At 37.0% G+C, this 11,797-nt stretch overlaps 1 protein-coding gene across 3 annotated transcripts in view; it reads left to right on the top strand.

The window, feature by feature from the left end:
- The window catches only part of PIBF1 (progesterone immunomodulatory binding factor 1), a 107,538-nt gene that overhangs the window by 892 nt on the left and 94,849 nt on the right, over window positions 1-11,797 (top strand). For all 3 annotated transcript variants that reach the window (XM_030961303.1, XM_030961312.1, XM_030961295.1), the window contains exons 2-5: window positions 817-1,132; window positions 1,943-2,043; window positions 3,874-4,072; window positions 9,033-9,152. In XM_030961303.1, the coding sequence (XP_030817163.1) occupies window positions 881-1,132; window positions 1,943-2,043; window positions 3,874-4,072; window positions 9,033-9,152 (672 nt within the window). In that variant the 5' untranslated portion in view covers window positions 817-880. The remainder of the gene's footprint in view (window positions 1-816; window positions 1,133-1,942; window positions 2,044-3,873; window positions 4,073-9,032; window positions 9,153-11,797) is intronic.

The following is an 11,797-nucleotide window of genomic DNA, read 5'->3' as shown; positions in this document are numbered from 1 at the left end:
GTAAGTAGCGCCGTGGTCTGTGCCAGGTGGTTGTAAAAGCCCGGGTGGCTGCTGGGTCAAGCAGCCTGGCAAGGATGCTGCTGCTGCTCCTGAGAAGGCAAAGGCCAGCGAGGTTTGGAAGGAGCTCGTAGCTAGGTCGGGCCCGAGCTCTCCTCCCTGGCACCCAGCCGTAGGATAAGAGGACACAGCCTCAGGCTGCACATGGGGAGTGTAAGGTTGGACATCAGGTGGATTTTCTAAACAGGGTGATTAGGCGTTGGAATGCGCTGCCAAGGGAGGTGGTGGAGTCACCATCGCTGGAAATGCTTAAGGAAAGACTGAACATGGCACTGAGTACCGTGGTGGAGTTGATAAGGGGATATTCAGTGGTAGTTTGGACAGAATGATCTCCGAGGTCTTTTCCAATCTGTGTCATTTTGTGATCAAGGTATTCCTTTATCGTTTTCTCCAGTAAGTTGTTATGCCTCTTATGGGGTGCCGTATATGCCTCGTGGGCCTCAGGAATTTTCAGTGCATGTGGTTTTGACAACGTGCATATCTTTATTTAACTATAGCAACATACTAGTAAACTAGATTCTCGCTGGTATTTACACTGGTATTTAGGTTATTGCAGTCAAAACACTTGATAATGATTGTTCATGAAGAGGGTCCTCAGGCAGCAGCCCTCCAGACCTTCTCAAAGTCTTTTTCTTTGGTGAAAAAAAAAAATCATATGATACTGAGAAGCATCGCTTGCTTAGTGGTCTAATGTGGTGGTCTAATGTGGTGGTTAATTTTTCATAATGACACTTCATTTAATTGTTTTGTTTCCTGCAGTTGATTCTTCAGGAGGCTCATCTCAAAGTATAGCTTAAAAAAGCTTTATAAATAGTGGGAGAGAATGTCACATAAAAGCTCTAAAGTAACCAAGAAAGTAAACGTTTCTAGCTCCTTGGAATCTGAGGATATCAGCTTGGAAACCACAGTACCAACCGATGATGTTTCTTCCTCTGAAGAGAGAGAAGGTACTGTAAAAATCACTAAGCAGCTGATTGAACGGAAGGAACTGCTCCATAATCTTCAGCTGCTTAAAATAGAATTATCGCAAAAAAACTTGATGATTGACAACTTGAAAGTTGAATATTTGACCAAGGTAAGTAGTCTTTCTCCTTTTGTTGTATACTCTTTTTTTTATTTTGGTGCTTTTAGAGTATGATAGAAACTTCTGTTCTGAAAAGAATTTATTTGAATGAAATGATGGGGATCTACTTAGTTGGTGTGTTTTGTGTTCTTTCATGAGAAGAAGGGGAAGCAAAGATATAGAAAGCTTTACTGACTTCAAGTTGTTTTACGTCTTTATAAGTAAGGGAGGATCTAATTAGTTTTACCTTTCCTAAACACAAAGGAAAAACGCCTGTTTTCTTTCAGAAACGATGAATTTTGTCACTCATGTTAGTAGCATAACAGGGCTTTGAACCTGAACTTGTGGAGTACTAGAAAAGGTGATCTGAATACTCTTCAGTGCTTTGTTAATGAAGATAAGGATAGAGTATGCCAACATGCTAACAGTAGATTTTGTTGTGTACAGCTTGCATGAAGATGCATGAAATTAAGACAGATGTAAAAACATCGCCACATTTGTGTGCAGTTCATTTTTATATCATACTATATGCTAACTGGTTTTTATTGGCTTTATGCTCTGAGTTGAAGCCTAACTTGAAATTAGTTGAACAGATAGCCATTTAAGAACTAAGCCTTTTTTTAATTTTAGCTCAGTGGGACAAAGTCCGTATCAAATTCTGAAGCCCTAGTGTATTTAGAGGTCTTGTTAGACAGCCATTATTGTGCTGCCCACAGCATTGGGATCTTCATATTTTTGTTTCAACTTGTTCTTTTTGTAAAGTATTTTTAAAAAATTAATATGGTAACTTATTTGTTTTATACTCACATTCTTTTTATTTAGATTGAGGAGCTAGAAGAGAAACTTAATGATGCAATCCATCAAAAGCAGCTGTTGTCTTTACGACTGGATAGTCAGGTGGCATTACAGCAAGAAGATGCCAGGTATGGTGGAAGTAAAATTAAGAACTTCATCTTTCACAAATTTGTGCATTAATTTGAGTTTGTGTAAATAAGTTAGATAATTATTAGTTGCAGGAATAGGATTTCTTTTGCAGATTATATTAGTGTTTTAATTCTAAAAATTGAACTTACGTATTTAATTTGCATATAAGTAAATTAGAATTCAATTCTCATTAGCTGAAGTTTATGGGCTTGGTTTTATGTTACCTAAATTCAAAATTTAGTAGGAAGAGGTAGTAAAAGTGTTCTTAAAACCAATAAAGAGCAAAAGGACTAGGCAGAGGTGACAGACTTTCCATCAGTTTAAACAGAATTTTTAATAAATGCAGCATAGAAGACTTGGGAAAGGTAAGTACCTAATGTTTAGCTTTTCCCATTAGTACTTCGTATTTGCCAGAAATGCTTTCGGCTGATGATGTAGAAACTCACTTTCCATGTTGTTTTTCTGAAATATTTGGAGTTAACCTGAAAAATATACTGACTAGCAGGCTTCTCCAAACCACTTTGTCAGTTAAGTGTGAAGTGTGAGTTTCCACACCTGTGAAGGAAGAGCATTGCTTACATAGTCTCATGTTAAAGCAGAGCTTACAGGATGTGACTAATTCCAAGTCCTGTTCTGTAGTGAGGCTAGAACAGATTTAGGGATGTGGAGCCAGACCTGAGATTAGTTCCAGCAAAGTCTTTCAGTTGAGAGCAGCTTATGGTCAGAAAAATGTTTGTCATTCTGTATGCTTAGATGCACCAGAGTGGAATATTTTTATGCTGGCCATACTTGAGTTATCTAAGGAGTGCTCAGTAAAAAGGTACTGATGTGCAAACTGTTATTAATAGGCATAAAAAAGTTAAACTACTTTTTCCAATCTTTTCATTAGTTTTCTTGTTGGTCTTTCACTTAATTTTCATCCTCACTTAATAGAATTGTACACACCATGGAGTGTGTCCTTGTGTGATTGCTTTGACCTTAATGATCAGGTAACAGTTACCTGTACCCTGCCAGTGGGGTAGATGTTGTCTTGTAGTACTAGTTAGTATTTTTTTATTCCTTTTTAAGTAATACAGAACTGACTATGTTTTAAAGAGTGATTTGTATATGTTTTCAAGGGTTGCAGCTAAAAATAAAAAAAGTAGGTTAGATGTCTTTGATTTAAAGAAAATAAACACTTGTAAATGTCATGAACTGATGTGCAGTTTCTCAATCTTATCACTGATGATAATTGTTGTATGGTATTTTAAGGCTGGAAGTAAGGCTGCTTGTTCTATTGTAGTAGGGGTTGGTTTGTTGCTGTTTGGGTTTCTTTAATAAAGGACTCCAACTTTGTATATTACAGTGGTTAGAAAATTAAGGGTTGGTATCACTGTGCCTGTGCTAAAACTTGGTAAGACCCAAGTTCAAGTGATTTACCAACTCCTTGGGGTTTGTGTGGAAATAGATTCTGCTTTTTCATGTTTTTAACCTTTTAATTGGTAAATTAAGTTTAGTTTGTAAATTCAATTCAGCATATGTGGAGATTGTCTATCCTCAGATTCAGGTTGCAGATTGCACTTGCAAATATCCCTTGCTTTTCTCTTATGCTTTCCATATATCCATTTTGTATTGTCAATGACTATAAAGTTCCTGGCTTTTTCTATATACTGTATCTGGTATGAGTGTTTAATCATGGTGGTATACATTCTGGCACTAATTACCTAATATTTGTAAATTTTTCCCTCTACAAAATGAGCAGAACTCCCTTCTTTGCCAGGGTATTGTGAAGCTTTGTCACTTGTGTTACTCATTACCTGCTACCTTCTGTTTTCAAATCCACCTTGAAGGAAACATCAGGCTCTAATGAAGCAAGAAATGGAAACTATTTTATTGAGACAGAAGCAACTGGAGGAAACAAATTATCAGTTGAGAGAGAGGGCTGGAGATATCCGTCGTAGCTTGCGAGACTTGGAATTAACAGATGAATGCTATGAGAAGCTAAAGTCTCTTCCTGAAGATCAGCTTTCTATCCCTGAATATGTTTCAGTAAGTGTTGAGTTTTGTACTGCTTTAAAGTATAACCTGTATCTTGGATCTGGCTGGGACAGAGTTGACTTTCTTCTTAGCAGTCTGAATCTTGCTGTGCTTCGCACTGGGGGCTGAAACAGTGTTTTGGCTATTGCTGGACAGTGCTTGCACAGCATCAAGGCTTTCCTTTCTCCTCATTCTGCCTCCCCCTGCCCCAGCAAGCGATGAATGGTCATGAGACTGATAGGGGACACAGCTGGACAGCTGACCCAAATTGGCCAAGGTGATATTCCATACCATAAAATGTCATACTCAGCGCCATAAATAGGAGATATAGGAACAAAGAGAGGATGGGGGGGTGATGGGGTGGTTATTACTCAGGGACTGGCTGGGTATCAGTTTTGATCAATTTCCCCAGTTTCTGGGAGGTGATGGGTTCCTTTCTTTTTTCCTTCTTTTTTACTTTTTAAGCTCATGTCTCTTTCCTTCAGTAACTGTTTAGAAAACTTGACACCTGAGTTTTCTTGCTTTTGTTTTGTTCTTCTCACTTTCTCCTCTCTCGTGCTCCCAGGGGAGGCAGCAAGTGAGTGAGCAGCCACACAGGCTGCTGGGCAGGCTCAACCTATCCCAAGCTGTAAATTATGGTGGGTTGTAGTTTTTTTAATCTCCAACTAGAAATAAAGGACCTTCAGCGGGAGATGTGTTTCTGGATCAGTCTGTTATGACTGGGTTCCAGTGAGGAGAGGAACTTCTTAATCCCTAATTCTGATGTGTTGAATGAGAGTAGAACTGCTGACGTATTTTAAGGAGGTTAAGCAGAAGGGATGTTACAGTTAAAATGTGAGCACACATTAAGGATATGAAATACAGCAGGCTGAAAAAAGAAATTTGAAACTTGGTTTGCCAGAACCACAAGCTGGGATTGCACTTGCAAATATCCCTTACTTTTCTCTTACGCTTTCCATATGTCTGTTTCCTGTTTGACTAAATGCAGGAGACAAAGTGTACCTTAAAGTATACTTTAAGATTTCATTTTTTTGATTTAAGATGTTTGTTAATTATGGTTTGTGGGTATGTGGAGAGGCCACAGTGTACTCCTGTTTGCAGTAAAAAGCCTGTGGGATGTGTCCAGAGCATCCCAGCTGACTTATGAGAATGAAGAAAATTTAGACATATAAACTTTAATTCATCAAAATATTAGCATTGTATTTATCTATAGAGCTTGTTATTAAGGAAGCTGTAAATAATACCATGTTAAAAACCTTAGTACATTTGTTGAAGTATAAATGCTACATGAATGAATTCTCCAGATCAAAGTCATGCTTTGCTGCGCTCTAGATATGTACAGAGAAGTAAAAATTTTCACCCTTATCTAAAGGATGTTCTTGTGAACATCTTTTAAAAAGCTGGGCTTTTGAAAGTGCTAGGAAAATCATAAGGCTCTGTGGGATAAGAAAGAACACATAGCTTGGGTACTGTTAGATTATCAGCACCTAGCTGTCTGCTGTACCCACTGCCCTCTGCAAAAGTATTTGACAGGGTGTTGCTGATTCCTGTATCACCATGGTTGAATAAACCAAACTTTTAACAGAAACTGAAATCCATGTCAGTGGGTCTATTGAAATTGGTGCACAGGAAGTTCAGGACTTCAGGAATTGATTGACAGTCAGTACAAAAGACTCTGTAGCCAGGCAGGATAGATACCAGGAGTTAGTAACCTTGTCAACTGCTTTAAGTGAAGCTGTCACAGCGCAATTTAGATTTAATCTGTGAGTAGAAAATAGCTGTCAAAAAGATGTGAAGTAAAAGAGATGAATAGCGGCCACCTTCTACCTTTAACCTTCTGTTCTTTAACTCTTGTGTTCAGCTAGTTAATGTTATTTTTATCTGTGACAAAAAACTCCTCTACTAAATGCTAGGTGAAGCTCCTCTCTTCTTAACACATTACTTTTTCTTTTGAAGAAGTCATTTTTAAACCTTTTCTTTTTCTGGATGAGGCATTCTAAAGATGTATTGTAGTAAAGTGCTATTTTCTGCTTATTTCAACTTCTTTTAGCAGAGGATTAGTGTGAACCTGAAAGTATCAGTTAAGCTTGGTGCTTGTTTATCTTTACTTCAAGTTAGGCAGATGCTGGGAGGCTACAGAACTGTTTTGCACATCCTCTCTGTGCATCCATTTGGCTCCCAAGGGCTGGGGAAAGGAGTTGGAAGGGAATGCTGTTCCCTGCTTTGCTTGCCTAAGGAGAAGTTGGGCATTTCTAGGCAGTTAAAATTTCTGACTCCTGATCTGTGTGCGGGCTAATAATATAGCCCAGTGATATTAGGGTAAAATTTTCCTTGTTGAGAAAGGGTCCTGCTTAGACAACTTGAGCAGGAAATTTTCGGACTTTTTTTCTATGTATTGGTTCTAAAATATTGCCTTGCAATTCTCCAGAATGGAAGTAAACATGTATATAATGCTTAGACTTTATTTGACACCGGGTCTACTGGACAAACAGCAGGAAGAACTTAAATGCAGATTTTGTATATAGAGATACTGTAAATTTGAAACACTGGAATTAAAGCAAATGTGAGATGTTTTTCACTGTTCTTCCACAAAGGGGTGCAATAGTGACATGTTAGAACAAAACCTAAGTAATGTTTAATGCTAATGATGACAACTGAAAAACTGTATTTTGCACATCTTTCTCTTAAAATCATAGTTTTTTGTTTTGAACTTAGTGTAAAAATTCAGATTTTTGTTTTTTCATTCCTGGGATGTTTTTAGAAATGGTATATGAGAAATTTGAAAGTACTTCAGGCTGTTAAATAGTTCAGCTGCCAAGCACCAGTTCAGTTTGTTCGGTAAAGTGAACCTCTTGTGTACTCCCCTGTAAAAAATTTTCAGCAAATTTTTAAAAAAAGGTTTCTGCAAGTTCTGTTTAACTGATTTTAATTGCCATGTCTTTCAGGTATATCATTTTGCTAACTGCAGCTCAGTTGCTGTTTGTTTAAGAAGGCAGTGAACTGATGCAACTGTTTTCACAGAACTTCAATTAACAGGAGCCAACTTTTTCAACCTCTGTACCCACCCATTTTTACTTTATTCTAGTTGTCCATAAAAAGTGGTGGGCACAGGCTAAGAGTTTTTTAAAAATTGCCTAGAAAGTGGTAACTGTTTACAGCACACCAATATAAATTTCTGATTTTTAAGATACACAGTCGTTTCTAAAATCCTTTTTAGAGTAAGTTTAGTTTCTGCTGTATTGAATTGGCGAGAGGCGGTGTGTGCTTTGACTGCTGGGTTACATGAATGTTTATTGTCTATCAAACCAGCTAAATAGCAACAACAGTTGAACTGCTATAACCTCAGCCTCATCTGCTGCATTCATTTTCACTTTCTTATTACCATGCAATGATCTTTTCTTGGGAAGGCTGTGTAAATACATTTATCCTTGATATCTGTATCCCATGTAATCTTGGTTTCTACTGAGAAATTTGGTTTAAGGTTGTTTTATTTTGGGAAATAGTTCTGGTGTGATAGCACAAGTTTCCTAGGTTTCCTAGGGATATCACAGTAAAAATAGAAGAGCTTACTGGAAAAGCAGGTATGGTTTAAAGAAAAACCACAATGCTTTAAATGGTTATCAATTAGTGATAATCAAGGTTACTTTTTTCTTAAGAAATGACCAATTGAATCATCAGATGTTACAGTTAAAAATGCTAATCTTTCAGTCATGTTGCACCCTTGCCTTATTGTATAAAGCATACTACACCTGTGTTTACATTGCAAATTTCTATGGCTTCTGTGTTTTTAGAATTGTATGCTGCCAATTATATAAAATATACCTGGAACTTTTCTTTGTCTTCTGCTGTTTACAGGTAGCAAAACAGAGATCTGTCTTCCTTCTGCATGGAAGTGCAGTACAGCTTACTCTTGAATGCTTACTTAATCTGTTTTCTTGTCTGTATTTCTTCTTTAATCATATATCAAAGCAAGCATTTGGGATGGAGGGCATGCAATAGCTTTTGCATGAAAACGGTGCCTACTTTTTAATTCTTTTCACACACACCCCCAAATACAATATTTTAAGGTATCAAGTTAATCTGGGAATAATAACCTCTGTGTACGTGTGTGTGGGTGTATATCAAAAAAACTCTTTCTTCTTTGTTTTGTCTCTTTTTGTTTTTTAATACTGGCTTTGTGGTTTTACTACTGTATTTTCTAGTCTTTTTTCTTGATCAGAAGAGAAGTTCTGAAAAAGTTTTATGGATGTGAGACTTACTTGCCTGAGACAATGCCTATGACTAGCGTGGGGGAAGAGAGAGGAGTATGCATTACTGACTTTAAAATTTTTTTAATCCTGTTAGAAGGTTGGATTTTTTTGGTGTTAATTTATCAGAGTCAAGTCTTTCAGAGCCTTAGTTTCCTGATGCAGTTGAATCCCTATACCAGCCTGTTACTGCTGGAGGTTTGTGTGGAGGGGGTGTCATGGTTCCTCCTGGTTATGTGCTGTTCCTGCTCCATGTGCTTGCTCTTGCATTTTTCTTGGTACAAACTGTGCGCACTGGGCTGGCAGAAAACAAAACAAACCAAATCTCTCAATTTCTACACACCCATAAAAAATTATACTGTCTTGGGGGAAATTAGCAAGTTAAGTTGATTACTACTGAATAGGTTTTGGGTTTGTTTGGAGTTTTGGTTGGTTTTGTGGTTTTTGGGGGTTTTTTTTGGACTGTTAATCAAATAGGCTCTAGGTTTGGCACAAGGAGGTGCATGAGGCCATGTGTCCATTAGCAACTGTATTTTTTTGATTGATCTGCCTGAGTGTAAGCTGCCTTAGTTGTACAGCAATATAATCTTTACTTTATGGCATGCCCTAGAAATATTATTTAGTCATTATTGTCATAAGATGTTGAGCTGATGTGTTTTTAGGTTTGTAGTTTTGCAGTTGCAATTTGCTAGTTTCAACTTTGAATATCTGTCTTGTTCTTCTAGGTCCGGTTCTATGAAGTAGTCCATTCCTTAAGAAGAGAGCTAAGTGATCTACAGATGAAAAAGGAGAGTCTGACAGAAGAACTAAGTGGGTACAGATCCCAACTGAAGTGTCTGACAGAGGTCTGTGGTCCTTAGTTATGTTATCTCAGTTCAGAAACTGTGAACACATACATTGTGAAAATCTCATTCTCCAAATCATTATTTTTGTATAAGATAGAAAAGCTTTTATGCTGTATAAAAATTACTGCAAGGGAAAAAGGAAGGAACCTATATGCATCCTTGTATAACAGCTAACCTGATGCTGTGGCTACCCTGAAAGATTTGCTCATGAGACTGTTCAGGGTAGTCTCTTACCAGCTGTGTTGTGCTTTCTGAGGGCAAAATTTCAGGGTGGGGGTGCTGGACAGGGGATCTGCCCAGCAGCATCTGAAGGCACTGTGGTGGTTCAGTGTATGGTCTTTGAGATGGGGATGTCTTAGTAATAGTTTGTATTTTTTAAAGTTCTTTGGAGTTGCATCTTCTCTGTTATGCTTTTCAATTCTTTGTATTTTAATTTTTGTATTTGTTTCTATATGAAAGAAAAAGAAAATTCGATTTCCTGTAAGATATAAACACCAGAAGTAGAGAAATAAATTGTATAAATATTTTAAATTTTTATTTTTAAAGAGCTAAGGGATTGAAATAGTATAAGAAGTGTGGTTTTTCTAATGTATTTATCAATATTTATTTTATTCTTGGTATGTATATAGCTAGGGTGATTTGTATTTTAAATTAGTTCTGCATGAGTCTAGAGTTGAGACAAGTTTCAGGTACTCAAAGTATATTTATCCAGGTCATGGCTAGCAGAGACTTAAATGACACTGTCATTTTACTACTTCTCAGAATATGTTTTAGTTACTGCTTTTTTTTCCCTGTGAAATTTGCTTATGGAATAATCAGGTGTAAGGGGAAATTCTTTATGTAAGTTTATCTTGTGAAATTCATGTACTTTCATTTCTCATTCTGATTGAATTAGAGAAAGTAGTCAATAAAATTTATGCATTTATGTGCTTCAGCATTATTCTGTGTCACCATCTCTGGTCATAATTGAGATTAAACTAATCCTGTTAATTTTTGCCTTGCATAAGCATTTTCCTTCACTGTACATTTAATGTGCTTTGATTTAATAAAATTGTACAGGAGGATTGCAGCCTTTGAGATTTGACTGACATCTATTACTTCTGCTGAAGCAAATGAACAAGATAGTCGATAACAATAATTAAAGTTGTGCTAGAAACAATTTTCTTGGGACATTGATCTTTCTTTGATATAGCCTTGTAATTTTGCTCTTTTTGCACCACATGGTGGCACTATCCACCTTTCCCACTGATGCATTTCTCAAAGTTCGAAGTGCGCTGTGCTTTTCTTTTGTGGAGAGGCTTGAGAGTCTCTTCTGATTCTAGCAGGTTCGAGTTTTACCTTGTGACTTGCTGAGTGTCACTGCAACAAGGTACCTCAGAATATAAGGTAAGCAGAGCATCATCGGGATGTAAGAGTACTTTAGAATCTCTAATGTGCTTGCTGCACAGGAGCTGACATACCTATACATCTCTTGCAGTTTATGAAAAAGTGCTTTCAAGGTGTACTGCTGGAGTAACTTTTTTGAGGTCTTCACTAAGGTCAAGCTTTTTTGCAAGGAATTTTATCACTAGGAAATAAAGTTTTGTTCAGAGCCTTCCCTAAGCTCTTACACTCTTACTGGTATTTTTTTTTTTTTTTTTTTTGTATTTCAGTAGTTCTTGTTTTCCCAGGTACATGAAATATAGTTGCTGAAGTTTCTTGCTTTTTATTTAATAATTTATACTGTGCAAATCCTTCTTCTGCATTTCCATACAGTATTCTGTAAATTTTAAATTTTCTCTAATCATTATAATATTTCTATTCTTTGTGTAATTTATCAACAAAGTCTGTTCTGAGTTTAAAACTTCTTTGGGAAACTAGTAGTACAGAAGTTTGAAATACAGTCATCACTGAAGAAAAGACAATTGTTTTTTGGGTTTTTTCTTTAGTGAGAATAACCTACTTCCTACAGTAAGAATTCCTTCTTTTTTCTACTCTTTCAAGATAAATTAAGACTCTTCTTCATGAGTTTCAACACAGGTTTCCTCCTTCTTTTTGGGACATAGAAAGGCACAAAAAAATATGATTAGGCCAAAACTTGGAGGAGGATGATTATGTTGGCTTTTTTGGTTGTTTGTGGCTGACAGACTAGGTTAGAGCAGGTTTTATACATTCACCCCAAAAGAAAGTAATAAGAAATATGAGGTAGTTTGTTCTAGACTCATAGGAAAGATTATCTCGCCAACCAAGAATTGAATAAGTTTTAAGGAAAATTTGAACTTAATAGGTTAAGTCAACTTTAGGAAAATTTAAGTGTGAAATGAATTCATCATATAAGACAACTATGCTGACTCTATAACTTTGTCAGCTTTGCTTGGTGTGCTGCTGCTCTTAGCTCTTAAAGGCTGCTGAATCTGTAACACAGACCCAGTAGGGTAGGGAGCTGTTTCTGACAACTGGTAGCAGAAAATGGCCTGTGAAGACTGATTCCTAGCACTGGAACGTGGTGTGATAAAGGATATTTGTTATTCTGCTTTCTGTTTGTAAAGTGATCAGTGTAAGTGGTTGTGCTGTACAGCTGAATTAGTGGCTCTCTGCACACATTTGGGGCATCTGTGATTTAGATCGGTGCAGCTCCCCTGGTTCCAGGTACAGCAGCCACAGCC

This window comes from Camarhynchus parvulus, chromosome 1 (assembly GCF_901933205.1).
Source record: "Camarhynchus parvulus chromosome 1, STF_HiC, whole genome shotgun sequence".
NCBI lineage: Eukaryota > Metazoa > Chordata > Aves > Passeriformes > Thraupidae > Camarhynchus > Camarhynchus parvulus.
The sequence above is the reverse complement of the archived record's forward strand: the minus strand, read 5'-3'. Positions and strand labels throughout refer to the sequence as shown.